Source organism: Megascapheus bottae, chromosome 29 (assembly GCF_031878675.1).
Source record: "Megascapheus bottae isolate mThoBot1 chromosome 29, mThoBot2.hap1, whole genome shotgun sequence".
Taxonomy (NCBI): Eukaryota; Metazoa; Chordata; class Mammalia; order Rodentia; family Geomyidae; genus Megascapheus; species Megascapheus bottae.
The window spans coordinates 1,579,116-1,599,115 of NC_143537.1; the positions used below are offsets into that span (position 1 = coordinate 1,579,116).

General features: G+C 61.3%; 2 protein-coding genes across 2 annotated transcripts in view; both read right to left on the minus strand.

The window, feature by feature from the left end:
* Rars1 (arginyl-tRNA synthetase 1) overlaps window positions 1–811 on the minus strand; it is a 14,155-nt gene extending 13,344 nt beyond the window's left edge. Inside the window, 1 exon segment of the mRNA XM_090320795.1 lies at window positions 548–811. Within this exon segment, the coding sequence (XP_090176921.1) occupies window positions 548–811 (264 nt within the window).
* A 2,003-nt stretch (window positions 812–2,814) lies between these two features.
* Wwc1 (WW and C2 domain containing 1) overlaps window positions 2,815–20,000 on the minus strand; it is a 33,408-nt gene continuing 16,222 nt past the window's right edge. Inside the window, exons 6-23 of the mRNA XM_090321306.1 lie at window positions 18,356–18,485; window positions 17,613–17,759; window positions 16,827–16,900; window positions 15,965–16,186; window positions 14,809–14,883; window positions 14,096–14,571; window positions 13,577–13,685; window positions 13,100–13,177; window positions 12,219–12,305; window positions 11,489–11,684; window positions 9,634–9,774; window positions 8,982–9,073; window positions 7,190–7,304; window positions 6,365–6,526; window positions 5,371–5,463; window positions 4,759–4,992; window positions 3,899–4,020; window positions 2,815–3,499 (exon numbers count right to left, since the gene is read on the minus strand). Coding sequence (XP_090177432.1) covers window positions 3,433–3,499; window positions 3,899–4,020; window positions 4,759–4,992; window positions 5,371–5,463; window positions 6,365–6,526; window positions 7,190–7,304; window positions 8,982–9,073; window positions 9,634–9,774; window positions 11,489–11,684; window positions 12,219–12,305; window positions 13,100–13,177; window positions 13,577–13,685; window positions 14,096–14,571; window positions 14,809–14,883; window positions 15,965–16,186; window positions 16,827–16,900; window positions 17,613–17,759; window positions 18,356–18,485 — 2,620 coding nt within the window. The 3' untranslated portion in view covers window positions 2,815–3,432. The remainder of the gene's footprint in view (window positions 3,500–3,898; window positions 4,021–4,758; window positions 4,993–5,370; window positions 5,464–6,364; window positions 6,527–7,189; window positions 7,305–8,981; window positions 9,074–9,633; window positions 9,775–11,488; window positions 11,685–12,218; window positions 12,306–13,099; window positions 13,178–13,576; window positions 13,686–14,095; window positions 14,572–14,808; window positions 14,884–15,964; window positions 16,187–16,826; window positions 16,901–17,612; window positions 17,760–18,355; window positions 18,486–20,000) is intronic.

Here is a 20,000-nt window from a genome sequence, read left to right on the forward strand (position 1 = left end):
TACACCCCTCTCCACGCGTGCACACCCCCTCCACGCGTGCACACCCCTCTCCGCGCGTGCACACACCCCCTCCACGCGTGCACACACCTCCCCTCCACGCTTGCACACCCCCCTCCACGCGTGTGCACACACCCCCCTCCACGCGTGCACACCCCCTCCACGCGTGCACACCCCCCTCCACGCGTGCACACCCCCTCCACGCGTGCACACACCCCCCTCCACGCGTGCACACACCCCCCTCCACGCGTGCACACACCTCCCCTCCACGCGGTGCACACCCCTCTCCACGCGTGCACACCCCCTCCACGCGTGCACACACCCCCCTCCACGCGTGCACACACCTCCCCTCCGTGAGTGCACAGCCCCCCTTCCGCGCGCCGCGGTGGGCCGGGCCCCTGGGGTGAGGTCAGCCCCCCCCCTCCAGGCATCCCGGGGTCCGAGGGGCCGCCCCGGTCCGTGGGTTGAAGCGGGGCCTTGCTCCCCTGCTCTGGCCCCGCCCCAGCCCCTGGTCCGCTGGCTGCAGTGGGTCTGGGGTGAGGCCTCTTGCCGTCCACTGCCCCAGCCTCAGAACGCGTCGCAGGGCGGGGATCTCCCCGCCTCCCAGCGCGCGCGTGGACAGGGCCCGCGAGCCTGCGCCTCCCCGGTGCGCGGGGGCCCAGACGTGACCACCACTCACCGCGGCGGCGGGGCCCGGCTGGCCTGGAACCAAGATACCCCCGATTGCCTCCGATCTCCACGTCCAGGGGGGCTCAAAGGCGACCCCCGTGCCGTCCCTGGCGCATGGGAGGGCGGCGCTGCGCTCCAGGGCCATCCTTCTGCCAGCCCCTCCGTGGGCAGTCAAACGCTCATGCTCCGAAAAACACCTTTCTCCAAGGGACTTTGGTCCAGTTCCCCTTAGTTTACACCCTGGGCAAAGGAAAAAGATGGGATGACTTCCTCGTAGAATGAAATGCAAGAAGAAAACAAAACCCAACAACTCAAAGGACGACTGGGCGGCTGAATTGTCAAGCGAATCAACTTGAAGAAGGATTGGGGCCCTGGACAGGAACTTCCAGCATCCCAGACCCAGGAGTCCCAGGGGAGCCTTCAGTGGCCAGGGCACAGACAGCACCCGCTGCCGCAGGGCGCGAGGTAGGGGTGGGGTCACTCCAGAACAGACACGAGGTGACAGTGTGCGGAGCACCTAAGAGGGCACAGGCCATCCGCACGCTGGCGGGCAGGAGCCCCGCCACAGCTCCACGCCACCCGGAATGTCTGCTCAGCCCCCTACGTCAGCAGGCACCCGAAGCTAGGCTCTCCAGGGAGGTGTAGAAACAAGGCCGCAGTCACCTGAACGCCAACACAGCGGGAGCAGAGGAAGAGCTCAGGCAAGAGTGGATGCCATGAGTCACAGGAAAGTGAATGACAGGAGACCCCCAGATGACAAGATTAGAGACCTGTCTGGTGAGACCTGTCTGGTGAGGCCATTTAACACATGGAAAGCAGAGCAGAGCAAACTAGGGCCCTGTATTCCCCGAGGGCAAGGAGGGGCCTGGCTTGAAGACCAAAAAGAAAGAAAGTGCAAGCTCTCCCAAGCTGCTCACGTCTCAGTCCACGAGTGTAGTGAGGTCTTGAAACCTGCGGGACTGTCACACCCCACTCACCCCTCTTTGGGTGACCCCACCCAGAAGCCTCCTCCAGCTCTCAGAGGCCAGTGGGGAGGCCTGGTGGCACTAAGGCCAGAAAGCCCCATCTCCACCAGCCAGCCACGTGAGGCAGTGCATACCCCCCCATCCAGGGATGCAGAAGGTCTGTAGGTAAACGATTACAGCCTATGGCTGCTGGACTCGAACTCTTGGAATCAAGCGTTGTTGTGGTCTCCAAGGAGCCGAGGTGAAAGGCAGGAATCACCATGCCCAGAACCTCAGAGGAGTCCGGAAGGAGAGGCTGCTTTGTCCCAGATAAGCATGGAGACAAAGCTAGTGGCTCGGGACTTGGTTCCAGCCCCTCTCCCAGCCTTTCTTGCCACAGGATGTCACAGCTTTGAATGACAGTGGAGAGAATGAACACTGACTGACCTTTGAAGACAGATTCACACTCGGCAGATGGGCTTGCTGAGTGTGTGTGTGTGTGTGTGTGTGTGTGTGTGTGTGTGTGAGCTGGCTTCCAGAAGATTCCAGCAGGACACCTGCATGACCCCCAGGGGACATGCCTAATTGACTCTTCAGTGTTTCCCGCAACAACTGTGCGGCTTGGCGGTTCACCAGTGACGTGTTGCCACGGAGACACTCCCACTCGAGCATCCCGGCCGTGGGGAAGCCACACTGGGAACGTGGAGGCTGGCCTGGAGCCTCCGATGGCTGAAAAGGAATGGTGCCACAGACCCAGCACGCGCCTCGCCGCCCTGCCTCCTGCACTGCCTCTCTGCAGGCTGGATCTGTTTTTCGGTGCCAGTCCTCGGCTTGAACTCAGGGCATCATGCTTACGTGGCTTTTCTGCTCAAGACTGCTGCTCTGCCATGTGAGAAACAGCTCTCCTTCTTGCTTTTTGCTGCTTAACCGGAGCTAAAAATCGCCCTACCCAGGAGGCTGAGATCTCAGGATGGTGGTTTAAAGCCAGCCGGGGCAAGAAAGTCTGTGAGACTCTTACCACCAAACAAGCCGTTAGTGGAGCTGTGGCTCCAGTGGTAGAGCACAAGCTTTGGATATAAATGCCAAAGAAGACAAGGTCATGTGTTCAACCCCAGGCCCAGCACCAAGCAAACAAACAACAGAAACATCTGGGAAACCCAGAAGCAAGGGGAGGGAGCCAAAGAGATGGAGAGGGAAGTCTTTCAAAAAGGCCACTTTTATTGATGGACATAAAACGAAAGGGTGTCCTCCACCGCCCTCCCCTCACCTGACAGTGGCTTCACTGGGCAGCTGAGACCCACGTGGCCCGTGGCAAGCCGGGACAGCGCCAGTGGCCGCGTGGGTAGAAAGGTGAGGTGTGCTGTGCCACAGCAGTGTTTGTAGACCGGGGGTCTGTGGGGATTCTGTGCCTCCACCCGACTTCTTATTGCAAGACAGCCTCTTAAAACAGGCGAGGCTGGCCTCGACGGCTGTCTGGGCAGCACAGCACTGCTTTCGCTCATTTAAATTCTCTTTCCCAAAAATACACTCCTAAGTACACAAACTATACTGTCATTTTGATGCTGGTTTGTTTCTCTTTTTGTATTTTTATGGGTTTTTTTTCCTCCTTCACTTGTTTAGTTTTTGTGTTTTAATCATCATCAGACCCAGACTAGGAAAAAATAAAATTAAATTAAAAACAAATAAACTGTGTCCATCTCAAACCACCAAGAGTTCTAGAGGACTTGTGACTTGGTTCCTTCATGTGACAACACGTAAGTATGTTCCCCTCAGGTGGGGCGGGCTGGCTGGCCGAGGGACACAGGAAACACTCCTCCAGCTGTCAGACGTCGTCCGCAGACAGGGCTGGGCTGTGCAGCCGGGGCCGAGTGAAGAAAGCCATCTTCTCCCTAGAAGGGCAAGCCAAAGACGTCGGCCGTGGCAGGGGTGAATCTCAGTTCGGGTGCTAGGATGGGGACTCAGGGAGAGACACCTCCGTCCCGGGCCACAGAGATTCTCAGTTCCAGGTCCTGCAGAAGCTTTCCTGAGGTCCAGTGGGGACCACCAGACATTTATAACACGTGGGGCACTCAGGCCCAAAGACCTCCAGCCACCGATTTTGTACTAGCACGGGTGACATGGTGAGACTCCCCCCGCCCCATCGTGGATGGCATCTGCCGCCTGTCCGCTGCAGCGTGGGGAGGGCTGGGAGTGGGGCGGTGGCCGGTGTTACACAGGAAGATCCCGCAATTGGCCGAGGCCATGGCCGCCGGGAGAGCCCGCAGCGCCCAGGGCCAGCGCCGGCCCACCTGAAGCACTGGACCTCCGGCGGCTCCTGGTGGCTCTGGCCCCGGAGTCGTGGCCCGTCCTTGGCAGCCGCCCCCATCCTCAACTCCGTCGGCAGCTCACTGTGAGGCTCCGTGCCGTCCACCTGTGCAGCAAAGCCAGCGGGCCCTGAGACACGAGGGCCTCCCCCGCCCCCCCCCCCCCGGGCCTTCCACAGCCAGCCGAGGTCAGCCGCCTGACCACATCCGGAGCCTGTACCCCGTGGATCCGGCTACTCAAGGTTCGAGGCCAGCCAGGGCAGGAAACTTCACAAGACCTCACGTCACCCCGGGGGTCAAGGGATGACACACATCTGTCATCCCCACAAGTGCACCAGTGAGTGCACACGCACGGGCACACGAGGGCGTTCAGGACATCTGCCAGCACACAGCCTGGCACCATCAGGCCTCTCCTCAGAGCACGGGCTCTCGATGGGCTGCCCAGGCAGTGATGAGGGGCAGGCAGCCCTACCTCCCTGGTTCCTGGGCTCATCTCTGAGTGACATGGAATCGCCAGGTCCCTGGAGGCAGGCCAGTCACCCCGGCTCCTCCGGAGGCTGAGATCCGGGGATCATGCTTCAAAGCCATCCCAGGGGCGGGAAAGTCCTGCGGACTCTCCTCCAAAAGCCAGAGAGGAGCTATGGCTCAAGTGGTTGAGCACCAGGCAGATTCTGTGACAGCTGCACTTAGGCCCAGGACCCTCACAACACACAAAAGGACCAACATTTTGTGATGAGCCGAGGCGGGGCTGGTCAGCCAGGAGCCAGGCTCAGGACGGCCTTATATGTGGGGGGGCCTGGCTCAGGCCGGGCCTTGCGTGGGGAGCCGTCTGAGGGCATGCTCACCCTTCTCTCCAGAAGCTGCAGCAGCTGGCGGAAGCGCTCGTCCTCACACAGCCTCGGGGGCAGCTCCCTCTCCCCCAGGCTCCGGGCCTGCTCCAGATGCTCCTTCAGCTCCTTCAGCACCGAGATCTCCTGGGTCAGCTGGCTGTGCCAGGTTCTCGTGGCCTGCAGGTCCAGTTCAAGGTCCAGCGAAGTCCGGGCCAGGCGCTCAGGGCGCAGGGACTTCACGGACGAGGGCTGCAGGGAGCGGGGATGGCTTCGTCACCGGGAGCCCACGGCCCTCTCTTCCGACCCCAGGGTGGACCCCCACTCCTCCGGGACCCCTCTGCCATCTTCCTGGTACACAGCCCCCATTCCCTGAGCACTGTGCCACGACCGTGCCACGTGCATAAGGCTGGAAAAGGCCACACAGGGACACTGAGAGCCGGCAGGCAGCTGGCCAGGCCCTGGCCCTGCCGTCAGGACCACACAGCCCACTGTGGGGGGACAGTCACATGACCCGCAGCTGGCCAATCGGGCCTCCATTCACCCTCGGTGGCCGTGCCTGCCTAGGTCCCCCGGGCAGGAGCCACGCGGGGCGGGGCCTTCCGGAAGGGGCCGGCAGGGGACCCTCACCCTCTTCAGACGGACGCTGCGCCTCTCCAGGGAGTTCCGCACAAAGGGGGGCTTTTTGGACAGGGTGGAGCTGTCGCTGTCACTCCGGTTCAGCTACAAGACACAATCCGGGGACGCCGGATTGGTAAGAAGAAGACATTCTAGAAGGGTCTCTGGGTGGACACAGCCCCAGAGGCCATTCACACACACCACACCAAGGCAGGCTGCACAAAATGGGATGGGGTGCCTCACCACCTCCTTCCAGCAACCCCCAAATAAAAATGAACCACCGTGCAAGGATAACACGGCTGGCACACAAGAGTGCTCTCCCATAGTCTAGGGAGACGGCAGGAAGATTCAGGCCGACCACGGGGAGTGGATTCCCGTCGCCCACCATGCCTCTCGGGGGAGAGTGGAGCAGACTGCTGGAAGGTAGAGAAGGGACGCCGTGGGATTTGGCCAAGGAGACCTGTGGCCCCTGAGCTGCTGGGATTTGAGGTCTGGGAGAGCAGCCGTGGAGAGCTGGGCCAGCGCGGGCCTCGGGTACTTGAGTGGGTAGTTAGAAACACTTGTAGATTTGTTGTGGTGGGGTGTTTCGGATTGTGTGTGTGTGTGTGTGTGTGTGTGTGTGCTGGTCCTGGGTCTTAAACCCAGAGCCTGGACGCTGTCCCTGAGCTCTGTGCTCGAGGCTAGCACTCTACCCACTTGAGCCACGGCTCCACTTCCAGCTTTACGCTGAAGAATGAGATACGAGTGCCACAGACTTTCCTGTGCTGGCTGGCTTTGAACCGTGATCCCCAGATCTCAGCCTCCTGAGCAGCTGGGACTGTCAGGCAGGCTCCAGGCAGGCCCTCCAGCCGGTGAGCCAGAGCTCTACTTCCTGTATTCCCAGAGGGGAAAAGCCAGGTCACCTTCTCCCTCTGACCAGGCACCAGCCCGCCCGTGGGCTTCCGCACGGGGAGACAGGCTGGAGGAGCTGGGGTGCCTTGGGGAGGGCGGCTGCGGGCTCACTCACCCGGCATGCGTGCTGGCTCTGGGGCCCGGGGGAGAAGGTCTTGGAACGGATGATGGTGTTCCCTGGAAGGAAGGGTCCTGGTGAGGGGAGGCCCGCCGGGTCCTTGGGCCGTACCACTGTGGGGGAGGCTGTCATGGCGTCAGTGTTGGTCTCTTTGTCCACCTTTGGGGGGGGGGGAGTCACAGCTTTGAGGCCACTGGAGCCCACGCAGTCGCCTTTCAGTGACTCGTCCCTGGAGCTACGGCCAGGCCTGCGTGGAGGGTCCCCTGGCACGTTCCCCTGAGCGGGGTGAGGGGGGTGGTACCTCAAATTCCCACCTACAGCTCCCACCCTGGCTCCCCCTGAAGAGAACCGAGGTCCTTTCCAGAGCTACAGGGGCTGCCCAGCAAGGCTTGCTTTAAAAGCATGAATGAAGAGAAATACAGAGACGCTGGCCAGGCCTTCTGGGGGATACAGAGACATGCTCCCGTCAGTCTCGAGGTCTCATCAGCTGTGACATGCACGTGTTTGCGTGTGTACACATGCACGCGTGTGCATGCACGAGCTGGGACTGGGGCTTGGACTCAGAGCCTTGTGCTTCTTTTTTCTTTTAGTTGTATGGGAGGGCTCCAGTTCACGTGTCACTCACAAGTTCCAAGCATCCTGATCATGTCACCGTGGGTGGGGTCCTGGCCCTGTGCTCTCCTCAGCCGGCCTGTGTGCTCAGGGCTGGCGTTCTACCACTTGGGCCCTGCTCAGCCCGTCCGGGCTGCCATTCCTCTCGTGGTCTCCGATGCCAGGGAGACCCTGTCTGCAGGCCCGGGCCGCCCGGGCCCCGGCGCTTACCTTCAGTGCCCACTGCCCATCAACACCCAGACAGGCTTTCCCCGAGAACAGGTCCTCCACGACCTCCTCTTCCTCCTCGGCCACAGCCTCGTTCTCGCTGGTCTCCTCTGTCCTCCTGTGACACAGGACGTGGGGCTTGCCACCCAGAAACACTTCGTGCCCTGCCCACCCGCCTGGCTTCTTCCCACACGGCTGTTTAAACGGACCTCAGTGGCGGGCGTCTGGGCCCCGTGTACAGGCCTTGGGTTCTCTCCCCAGCCAGACAAAACATCTAACTAGGCAATGGATACGGGCGGCTCAGGCCCAAACTCAAGCTCCCCAGAGCCTGAGATCTTCTCTGTTTCTTTTTGTCTGAGGCTGGGACTCAAACTTGGTACCTGATGCCTTCACTCATTCACACACTGGCTCCGACCGACCAACCGACCGACCGACCGAGCCTGCAACCCTGGAGGCTGGCTAGTTCTTTTCTCATCTCTTCCCTTTCTTCCTCTTTTCCCTTCTTTTTTTAGATCTAATGATCAAAGTTCAAAGCCGGAATGTCGGTGAGACCCTCCTCTCCAATCAACCACCAAAAATCTACAAGTGGAGCTGCAGCCTGGAGGCCAAAATGCTTGGGGGACAGTCACCATGCCCTGAGCTCAAGTCCCAGGACAGACAGTGACAGTCTGTCTGTCTGTCTATCCATACACACACACACACACACACACACACACACACACACACCAGGGACCCAGCCGTGACACTGTGACATCTGTTTTGGACAGACACCAAGTCCCCAGGGGAGACAAGGGACTAGTGTGGTTTATAATGACTTTCTCCTGCGTTTATTCTGAGGTTTGTTTTGCTTGGGGATTAAAAAAAAAAACCAAACCAAAAACAACAACAAAAACCCCACTACCTCCACCACCTCCACCACCACCGTGCAATCCCCTGCCCCAATCCTGTCCTCTGCTGTCTGGAAGAGATCAGGAGAGGGAGGTGCAGAGGGGGATGGGGCTGGAGGGGGAGGGGAGACTGGTCAGGAGGGGAGGTTGAGTCTGGGGGTTCAGGGGCAGCAGGAGTGGATACCCCAGGACCCAGAGCAGCTGCCCAGCTCTGGAGGAGGCTCTGCCCATCCAGCAGCCCTCTGCCTTTGTAAGTCTGAGCGGCAGGAGGTGGGGAGAGGGGGCTGCAGGGGGAGAGAACAGAAGGTGGTTGCTAGGAGACAGCTTGAAAAAGTCTTCACACAAGCTGGGAATCCAGAGCAGACCAACTGATCTGGTGCCAGGTCCACAAAGACAGGACCTGGGCCTGTTTCTGGCATCAGACCTTTGTCTGGGTCCACTATAAGACAGCCCGCACTCCAGGGGTGCCAGAGAGGAGGAGGAGGAGGAGGAGGGGGAGGGGGAGGAGGAGGAGGAGGAGGAGGGGCACACAGGGGAAGTGGGCAGCCAGATACAAAGGAACACAAAAAAAATCCCAGGTCACAGTCACAGTCGGTGTCCGAGGCCTCCCGACACCACCCAAGCCAGGGAGGCGTCTTGAACCTGGGAAACAGCGAGGATACTTATTTGTGACAGGTGCAAATGCGCACAAAGCACACTTCAGCATCCACCATGGAGGTGTGCGTAGCACAGGCACGGCCGTTCACACGTGTGTGGGGTTCTGCGCGTGGCCAGAGCAGACTAGAGAGACGGCGGACCCGAGCTGCTTTTTAAGCAGATGGAGACTTCCCCTTTCTCTGTGTTATCACATGTGCTCAGGATCGATCTTACCCCGTCGCCCACGGAGCTCAGAAGCCCGCCTCGCTCACCAGCTGTGGGACACCGGTGGAGGGTCTCCCCGTACCTCCTGCCTTTTCTTCAGCTCCACCACGGTCTGCTCCAGCAGCGCGGACACCGCATCCTGCAGAGGCAGAGGCTGTCTGGGTCACTTAGAAATAGGACAGGCCCCGGGCTGGTTATGTGGCCTAGTGGGACAGTGTTTGCCTAGCATGCGTGAAGCCCTGGGTTCGAGTCCACAGTACCGCATATGCGGGAAAAGCTACAAGTGGTGCTGTGGCTCAAATGACGGAGAGCTAGCCTTAAGCAAAAGAAATCCTCCCCAGGTCGACTTCAAACTCCATGACAGACCGGAAAAAGAAAGAAAAAGAGAGCGGGGGGGGGGGAGGGAGGAGGGAAGAAAAGAAAAGAGAGAGTGGGCAGGGCTGGGAGCTGGGAAAGTGGTAGATGGCTTGCTTTGCAAACAAGAAAAACAGGAAAATCACAACAATGGAACAGAGGGCCTGGACTGTGGCGAGCCCCCCGAGGTTAGAGCACACAGAGGGGGGACCCAAATGCAGCAAGAGGCTGGGGGGATGCAGTGCCCCATGGCCTGAAAAGGCTTCTGGGGCACCTGCCTGGGGAGAATGCCCGCCGACCACCAACCACGGGGACCCCTACCCCCTCCCGCAGAGCCCTGCGTACCATGCTTGTGGGGCCTGGGGTCCCCAGGGCAGGGGGCTCCCTGCTCAGCTGCTCTAAGTCCTGGGAACTCAGGAGGTTGTACCAGCGGGTGACCCTGTCCCCAGACCGGCTGACCTCGGCCAGGCTTATCTGGGCTCCTCCCTGCAGACAGGACGGAGGGAGGTGCAAGTGAGGGCTCCAGGGGTCCTGAGGCGGGCCGCCGAGAAGCAGGTGGATGCCGTCACACAGCCACGGGGGGCACAGGGCTGACAGGCTGGCCTGAGGGAGCCTGGCCGCCAGCACCACTGGGCAGAGACGCAGGAGGGGCTCTGGGATGCTGTGTAGCCCCTGGGGAGAATGGTGGCCATGTGTTTTCTAAACCCACACAGCCCGGGTCTGGCAGGGGGACACAGAATCCGTCCAGTTCCAAGTGTGCCTTTTTGGTGGTTGTTTTGGTATGAGGGAGATGGGAGCTGGGCCTTGTTTCACTCAACAACTGTTCTACCTCTTCATTTTACTGCTTATTATTATTATTATTGTTGTTGTTGTTGTTGTTATTATTGTTGCTTGCCAGTCTTGGGTCTTGAAATCAGGGCCTGGGTACTGTCATCTTATCTATTTTTTTCCCCAGGGCTGGCACGTTACCACTTGAGCCACAGCTCTACCTCCCTGGTGGTTCACTGGGGTAAGAGTCTCCCGGACTTCCCTGCCCAAGGTGGTTTTGAACCGTGATCCTCAGACCTCAGCCTCCAGAAGAGCCAGGAGTGTCAGTGTGAGTCGTTGGCCCCTAGCAAATTTTGTATTTTCTTGTTGCCCTCGGGTCTCACTAACTTTGCCCAGGCCAGCTTTGAACTCCAGATTCTCCCACTTCTGCCTCGAGAACTGGCCTTACGAGGGTTGCCACCGAGTCTGTCCATGGTGATGTAAGTGCTGGGAGGCTAAGGCAGGGCATTCAGCCTTCTGGGCCTGGCAGCTTCAGGCCGCCCTGCTCCTGCTGAGGTCGGAGGCCGTCCTTCCCAAGCTCTAGGCTCAGACGCCGTCCCACCCAGGTTCCACTGGAGTCACCGACTACGTGATTTCAAAACAGGCAGGGACTTCTACAAGCTAACGGTGCTGGGAGCGGAGCAGCCCCTCCTCCTCCTCCTCCTCCTCCTCCTCCTCCTCCTCCTCCTCCTCCTCGCTCACGTCCTCTCCTCCAGACACCAAGCCTGCAGCCTGGCATCCATCCCCACTGCCCACGGGAGAGAGGCTTCACTGGTACCCGCAGAGGCCGCATGGAGGCAGAGGGGCTTTGCCTGCTGCCATGGAGACGGTGGTGGGAGGGAAGCCTTCTCTCTGGAGAGGAGCGTGGGATGCAGTCTCTCTTCTCAGCTTCACTCGAGAAGCCCTGGGAAAAGCTCTCCTCCATTCAGAATGGCCTGGCCGTTCTGCGCCAGCAGCAACTCCACGGAGCCCCCGCTCGCTCGCTTAAAGAGCAACACGGGGGCTGCAGGCCAGCACCCGCCTGGACTCCACAGTGGCGGCTCCGGCCCTGGGGTCCCCGGGTCACCCCCTCCTGTGACTCGGTTTCCTGGCTGGCTTATGGTATTTTAAACCACGTGCATCAACGTTTCTCAGGAACGTGGTCCACACACCACAGCTGCCCGACACACAGCCCCGCGTTCAGGTCAATAAAACCCCATGGACGTCCGTGGGGCTGTTCTGGGGCAGACTCTGGGTATGCGTGGACACCCGCTCGCTCTGCATCCTGGCTACGCAAAATACGACCCAGACATGGGGCTAGCCTCCGCCCCGGCCTGTGTCTCCTGCCTGCCTTAAGGAAAGCTGGAGGGCAAATGGACATTTGGACGGACGGATGGACGGACGGAGCCCTCACCAGGCACTCCTCGGCGTGGCTGAGGTCGGCGGCGGCACACAGGTCCACTCGCAAGGTCTTCTGGTGAAGGGCGGGGTAGGACATAGACGCCCAGAACGCCTCGTTGACCACCAGGCTGTGGGCCGGGGCCAGGGGCTGCGTGCGGAACAGGCAGGCGCTGTTCTCCAAGCAGGGAAGCACAGCCAGGCGGATGTTCCTGCAGGGCAGAGGGCCGAGCCGGCTCAGCCCGGCTACCCAGGGGCTGCCCGTCTCCCTGCAGACAGCACTGCCCACTGCGGGGCCCGAGGCGCCCGGGTGGACACGCAGAGGTCAAAGGGCTCACCCTGCAGAGGGGTCACCACGCCACTACGACAGAAGCCGCCCTCGGACCCCGAGCCTCCCTTCTAGGCCTCACAACTCTGTGTCCCTACAGGTGACGAGGTGAGAGGTCACATGCACACGGCACACAGGTGTCTGCAGCTGGCGTGAGACACAGGGCAGATAGCGGGCCAGGGTGGGCCTCAGAGAGGCTGACCTTCACCCTGCCACGTGGGAGACGTCCCAGGGATCCAGCAGGCACGGAAGCATAGGACCGTGCCACCTGCAAACACAACAGACCGCGTGGCTTCTCCCTCCCCTACGGAAACCTCGCTGCGGCGCTCCTGTCTCACTGCTCTGGATGTGCCCGGTGAGAGTGGGGGCGCGGACGCTGGGTCTGGTTCCTGACCCCAGGGGGCAGCAGGGCACTCACACTTTCCGGTCCTGTTGGAGGGACAGAGCGGAGAGGTTGTGCAGCTGAATGACCAGGATGGTGAACTGCTTCCGTGGCTCGTCGAACCTGAAAGGAGAGGGGGAAAAGATACGTGTAGGTCACACACTCGTCCCTCTCCCGTCTGTACGGGCACATGCGTGTGTGTGTCTGTGCCTGCCTGTCTTTGCATCTGTCCGTGTGGAGAGAAGTCCCGAGCTGTCTGCTGTCATCTGAATGTTTACACACGTGCCAAAAGTGTGTGTGAAAGATCCTGGCACGGATGTGTTGACAACACAGTACTATCACGAGTCCCACTCCTACTACCAATAACAAACAGCAAGGTTGAGCCTGTCACCACAGCTCCTGAGGAGGCCTGAGAGCTGAGGACCACGGTTCAAAGCCAGCCTGGTGGGCAGGAAAGTCTGTGAGACTTTATCGAATGAACCACCCAAACGCTGGAAGTCGAGCTGTGGCTCACGTGACAGAGCACTAACCTTGAGTGGAAAAATAAAAAAAACAGTTCAGGGACAGTGCCCAAGCTCTGAGCCCCAAGATTGGCACAGACAAAGTTGAAGCTGCCCACCTCCACCCACGGCAAAGACAGCACGTCGGTTCCACGCAAACCCAGGCTGCAGCCCCGGGGACGACCTGAGTCCGGATGGTCGGATCCTGGACGGGCCATTCCAGTGAAGCAGGCCTGTGCAGCCAGGCTCTGGGCAGGCCACAGGTCACCCACCACCCTGAGTTGCCATCGGAGGTGGGGGGGGCTGGCACCCCCCGTGATCAGAGGCATAGCACAGCCGGCGGGTCCAGGGTGCCGCTGCTGGCCAGGACACCTGAGTGGGCCCCCGGGCCCTGCCTCCCCCCCCCCCGTTACTCACTTCAGGGCCACCTGTGCCCGAGCCGTGCCCCCAGCTTCCGATTCACCACCGAACGCAGCAGCGTCACCAGTGCCCAGTCTGAAAGGCGGCAGAGGCCGGGTCAGCCTTCCACAGGCCCCTGTGGGGTCACGGGTCGTCCGTTTCCCCACAGTGATCAGGAAACAGTTCTCCCTGGGAGGTGGGGCTGGGTCCCCTGGGGGAACTCTGCTGCTCATTTCCTGGGGTGCCCTCAAGGGAGAAACCCCCTTTTCCTGCCACTGCAGCCCTGGCTCACCAGTGCTTTCCAAGTCAGACACACTGGACGGCAGCCCCCGTAGCCAGTGTCCTCCTGGTGTCTGCCTCTCCCACCACCCCACACGGGGCTCCTCCTTCCCTGGCCTTCCCATCCCTCCTCCCCACACCTCGCCGGCCTCCCCACAGCTTGGCTTGGGTGCCACACTCAGAGGCCACGGCCTCTGATGGCATTTGGGGACTCACCTCTGCACGGAGGCCTCATACACACCACTGTCCCCAGCCACGGACTCATCGGACACCGCCTTAGAGACACAAGCCACGTCCAGTCCATACGAGGGAGCCACATCCAGAGCTGCAGCAGGAGAGGCAGACCGGGCTCAGAAACCAGCGTAACGTCTTGGCGTCTCCAATGCAAGCGCTGGTGGGGGGCTTGGCTCTGTGGTCTGGGCCCCCGCCCGGGCCGTGAGTACAATCCCTGCCTCCGTGGGGGGCGGGGAAGGCCTGCTCTCCTCTGGTCCTGTGGGCCAGGCACTGTGGATGGGTGGCACAGACAGGTGGTGGAGATGGGGCTCTCCCAGGATGAGGTTGGAGCCTCAGTGGCCACGCTGACTCTGAGGCCACAAACAACTCCATGCAGAGGAGCCCAGAGCACTGGGCAGGAGCACCTTTCTGCCAGGGGAGGAAGCTCTCCCATGACCCCCACAGGCCTGACCCCCCTGGGCCCTTGCCTGCCCACAGTGTCTGTGCTCGGCCCCCTTCTACCTTGGCCCACGGTCTCACACTCCAGTCCCTCCTTCTCTAGTGGGTATGGCTCCGGCAGGCTGCCACCGAGGCTCAGCTCACAAAGGGCGGCACTCAGGCCCCGTTCTTCCAGCTCCAGGGGGCCGAGGAAGGCGTCTCCGGGCAGAAGGGTGTCGGCAATGAGAGGGGAGCAGGGAGGGGACAGGGAGGAGAGAGAGGAGCGGGGGGACAGGGAGGCGATGGACTTGGGGGTGTTGCCCAGGGGGCGTGGGGCTTGCAGGCGGCCCCCGCTCTCGGCCCCGCACAGCCTGAGCTCTGGGCCCTCCAGGATGGTGGAGACACCGCCGGAGGGCCGGAGCAGAAGTTCCACCCTGCTGGCCAGCTCAGAGCCCAGCGGTCCCAGGGGGTCACAGCAGAGGTCGGGGAAGCTGTCGATGCTGGAGGTGAGGGAGCCCAGACTGCTTCCCGAGGACAGGGACTGCGTGCTGCTGGAGAGTCTGGGGCGGGGGGGAGGGGGGGAGGGAGAGAGGGGGTGAGGGTCACGGGCCTTTGGGGAGTACCTCGGCCACTTGGAACCAGCCCCCCCATCCCAGGACGACTGCAGCCAGACGGAAGACACTGGAGCCGCTGCCGGGAGACCTCCTTAGACTGGTGCAGGACCCGAGGCCGGCCAGGGCAGAGGCCGCCCGGGGCAGAGGCCACCCGGGGCATGGCCCCCCTCACCCAGAACTCACCTCCTGAGCTGGCCGTGCAGCGTGGCCAGCAGCCGAGTGGCGTCCTCCAGCTCCTGCACCAGCTGGCTCCTCGTACTGTTGAGATGGCGCCGTGGTCAGGCCCCGGCCATCCACGCCCCTGCAGCCCCTCCAGCGTGGACCGACACACACACACACACACACACACACACACACACACACGCGCGCGCGCTGACCGGAGCCAGCACCACGCCGCTCGCCCATCACAACAGCTACTCAGGAGGCTGAGATGGGAGGATCGCACTTCACAGCCGGCCCGGGAAGGAAAGTCGTGAGAGTCTCCAGTGAGCCACCAAAAGGTCAGCCTCAGCAGAAAAGCCAGGCCCCGAGTTCAAGCCCCAGTCGTGACGTGTACACCCACAGGGTGGCAGGTGAGTAAGGTAACTACAGGATTATAAAGTACTTAGAGGCTCTACTTCCCTCTCTTCTACAAGCTCCTTCTCTGCTGGGCAATGGGTTACAGCCACTGCAGAGGAAACAGGGCCCTGGCTCTTGAGCAGGTAGAAGAACCACTGTGCTTCAGGGACAGCTGCACTGCCCACTCGTGTTTTAGCTGTGTTAACTTGCCGCCAACATCGCTTTCCTTTCCAGTGACATTAGTGGGGCTGGAACTCGGGGCCTGGTCGCTGTCCCTTCAGCTTTCGTGCCGGGTAACGGCAAGCCAGATTCTCATGAACTGTCCTGCCCGAACTGGCTGCCAAGCTCAGCCCTCACATCTCAGCGCCCTGGGCAGCTGGATGGCAGGCTGAGTCCCCGGCACCCGGCTTGCTGTCCACCCAGACCCAGCCTCGGGGGACACGGGGGGTGGAAATGACCAGTACTCCCAAATGCCTGCATGGAAACTTCTGTGGTCGTCGTGATTTTTTTCTTCTTCCAGTGCTGGGATAATAGAACCCAGGGCCTTGCTTGCGCCAGGCGAGCACTCCACGACTGCACTCTGCCTCCACCCCTTGGAAAGGCACACTTCTGAAAGCCGGCACCAGGCAGCCATTTTAGAAACCCGAGTCCCCTTGGAAAGCTCCAGGACCCCTCTAGCACACGGCTCCATCCCTGCCTGGGGGATCTCCTTATCCTTCTCTTCCGCTGGGCCTGCAGGATGCTCCGGTCCATCCCTCCCGTCACCTGACCCCAGACCCGCCTCTCGATCAGCGCCTTGCTCTGTGTGTCCCGAGCCATCTGCAGGTCCTTCTCGAGCCGCTCCACCTCTCCCTGGCTCCGCTTCTGGGGACTGGTGAAACGCATCTCTCTGAGCAGCTTCTCCTTCTCATTGATGAGGATCAGCCGGTCCCTCTCTGAGTCTAGCACCCCGGGCCAGGCCTCGCTGTCAAGCCTGGCCAGCTGGATCTTCAGGCTAGCCATCCTGAGCACAGAGAGGACGAGGGTGGTGGATACAGGCTGTGGGGTGGGGACGCCTGCGGTCACACCCAGGCACACGACCTCGCGAGTGGGTGCCAGGCCTGCGCCCAAATGCCAAGCCGACTCTGTGGAAATGGGTGCAGAGCCGAGGTCCCCGCTCGTCCGCTCCCTGGGTGCGGTGAGACGGCGGGAGAGGAAAGAGCAGGTTCCCTGGGCTCCCCAGCACGACAGCCCGGGACGGCTGTGAAGACCAAGGCGCACACAAGCCCCAAACCAATCCCACAGCAGCAGCTGCAAAACCTATTTAGAGCCGGAGGTCTGAGGACTGAGCCTGGCTGGCTCGAGTACCAGCTAAGAGCTGAAGGGAGGAGAGGACGCCTTGTGCCTTAACCGCTCTCTTCTCCCCAACGAGACGGCAAAAAGGGGGAGTGTGCCTTGAATTGCAGCCGTAGCGTGTGCGTGTGTACACGCGTAGCCGAGGCCCACACAGCGGCCCGTGCTGTCATCTCAAGCTACTCAGGAGGCAGGGAGAAGGCCGAGGGCATTCCACAGCAGGCCATGCAAAACAACTCTGTGTCAAGCCATAAGGCAGGGTGGAACCGTGCTGGGCCCCGCTCCACCCCACAGACCCCAGCCTCCAATACCGTCTCTTGGCCTCTTCGTATCGGAGCCGCAGTCTGACTTTCTCAGCCCACTGGTTGTTGCTGCCACCACCGAACTAGAGGAAGAGAAGAAAGCCAAGGATGACGTGGCTGCGGTGGCTGGGAGGGAGCTGACAGCTTGTGTAGCCACAGCAGAGAACCGTTCATCCCCCAGACGGGGGAAGCCTACCAAGCCAAAACACGCTTTCTCCTTCAGCCCCAACAGGCAGCTGCCTGATCAAGAAGAGAAGCACCCTGCCTCTGGGCCTGGTTGTCACTTTATAGCCTTGAGTGGCTCAGAGCCACACAGTGAGGGAAACACAGGACACAGCGGAGAGGCAGAGGGCGACGGTCAATACGCAAGAATGCAGCCAGTGGCTTATGCCCTGTCATCCCAACCTCTTAGCAAGGAGGCTGAGATCTGAGGATTGCAGTTCAAAGCCAGCCTGGGAAGGAAAGCCTATGAGACCATCTCCAGTTAACCAGAAGTGGAGCTGTGGCTCTAGTGGTAACACAAAAGTTCTGGGACAATGTCCAGGCCCAGAGTTCAAGTCCCCAAGACTGGCAGAAAAGAAAAGAGGTTGTAGCAGGTAGGGGGTGCACAAATCCTCACGCTTGCATGCGGACATCTGGGTGGTCGTGGAGGAGCCAGAGAAGCATAGTGGGTCCCCAGATGCCACCACACAGCGCCTACAGACCAGCCTCGGTCCCTCCATAGTGTCCTGCTACCCGCGTGGGGGACACAGCGCCAGCCTGCCCATCCCGCCCCCACCCCGCGGGACCACTCACGCTTCCGGAGACGTCCGTCTGCGAGCTCACGTCCAGAAACTGCTTGGGCAGCGGGCAGCCCGCGCTCTCCAGGGAGCTGCTGCTGGACCAGGGGTCCGAGGGAGACGCTGGCTCAGGGCGGAAGCCTTCCTTCAATGCCGCCAGGCTCTGCGGCAGAAGGAGGGACAAAGGGGCAGGTTGGTGCTGAGCCTCTGGCGGGGAGGCAGCTCCGAGGTCCTGTTTCCTTGTCACCCCACACGTCCTGCCAGGCAGGGTCACAGGGGCGGCACTGTCCTCTCCCAAACACCAGATCTGCCCACGTTCCCTGCACGCCTCAGACCTACAGCCGGGGCTGCACCTTCACCCTGACCCTCATGGAGAGGTGGGGTGCGGAGTTTAGGCCTGGTGCTAGGAAAGGTTGATGGTCTGGGGACCCCGCAGCGCCGAGCTTTCGGGGGCCGGGGCTCTGCCCCCCTCCTCTTTACTTCTCAGGGAAGCTCTCCCACGTCTGCCCCCGGCCCTCCTCTGGACACCTCCTGAAGGACGCCGGGGATGCCCGCACGTCCAGGTGTGGGGTGGAGGTGGGCCACGTGCACACTTGGCCCCGGAACCAGGTGGGCCTCCCTCCCACTCCGTCTCCAGAGCAGCCAGGATGACAGGTGCGAGCCACGCGCCTGGGATGGAGCTGGGGGCGGGGTGCTGGACGCTGAGCCTCTGGGGCGTGCAGGGCATGGGGTACAGGGTCCGGGTGGGGGCTCATGCACCTTAATGAGGGCCTGCCTCTCCTTCTCCCCACAGCCGATGGCCTTCCTGATGGCTTCCGTTTCCTGCAGGACAGCCCGGACCTCGTCTAGTCTGTAGCCCCCCTGCGTGTCAGACATCTTCTTATCGATTCTAAGAGACAGGAGGTTGGCAGGTCAGGCACGGGAGCGGCCCTGGTGCCGGGGGATGGCACAGGCCTTGGGGGTCCAGACCCCCGGCCCTCGTGGTGTGTGCAAGCGTGTTTCCCTCCGTCGCTGTGTGTTCCTGCACCCAGGAGCACAGGCGAGGCGAGGATGTGCTGAGATGGACCAGCAGGCCTCACCCCAGAGGCTCCTTGCTCACCCCTAGAGGGGGCGTCCCGGTGGCACCGCGGGCACAGCCGTGTGCTGGGCCACAGCCCCTGGGGCGGGGGTCCCCCAGGGAGGCCGGCGCGGCTCTGGCTGCCTGGCCCGCCGGAGAGACGCCCTTTGTCTGCAGGGCAGTGAAAAGCTCCCAGCTGACCTTCTCTGGGGCTGGGGCAGCCCAGCTCTGGAAGGTGACCCCAGAAGGAATCGGGGTCCCCACCATGGTCCCCATTATGCTTACTCTCCAATTAAGCACACAGAAAAAGCTGGAAACGGAGCTGCAGCTCAAGTGGTACAGGGCTCGCCTTGAGCACAAAGCTCAGGGCACAGCATTCAGGCCCTGAGTTCAATCAAGCCCCAGGACTGGAGACAACAACAGACAACCCCAAACCCTACCACGACCACCAACAAACCCCACGTGGGTCAGAACTCGTTAGTTCTGGACTCCTGCCTTGGCCCTTACTCTTGCTGGCTGGGAGGCTCTGGCCTCCTCTATAAAATGATTAACTCACAGAAAAAAGTCTGTTCCCGGAGTAAAGAGGAGGCAACCAGGGGGCTACAGCAGAAGGGCTTCCAGCCCCCCCTCTCAGCCACCTGCTGGGGTGTGTGTGGGTGGGGAGAAGCCACCCCTCTCCTCCCATCACCACCAGCCATCCAGAACATCACATCGCCAAGCTCACAAGGAGCTGGGACTCGAACCCAGGCCTCTGCTTCAAGAACATACTGAAAGCTGGCTCCTCTTCCACCCTGGGCACAGAGCCAGGCTGGTGGCTGGAGTCTTATCTGGGCCAGATATCAAACACCACCAGAGGGCGGGGACAGGGGGCCAGCTTGCCAAAGGACAAGAATTTTCAATGCTGTGACAGAGCTCAAAGTGGCAAAACAGGTTTGCCAGGGCCAGAACGGCAGCAGAAGATCTGTGGGCAGGGGTGGGGTGTGGAGAGCAGGTCTGTAATGGCAGGAGGAGGACTGGCCCTCAAAGCTCCCACTCAGACCAGGCAGGGCCTTGAGAGGTCAGCGTGTGCCATCCCCTGAAAGGGCCCCGGCGAAGCACAGAGATGGAGAGCCAGGACTGGCAGGGATGAATGGCCCACGAGCACTCCACAGAAAGCCACAGTTGGTTATCTAGAAAAGCACGCACAATTGAAAACACAAGGTCACATTGCCGGCACGTGTGGGGTCAGGGCCCTGTGCCACGTGAGGCACCCCAATCCCACAGAGACAGACGTCACCAGGGTGTTGGGAATCACTGGTCAGCCGTCTACTTGGACCCTCTGCAGGCCCCAGGCAGCTGACACCCCCT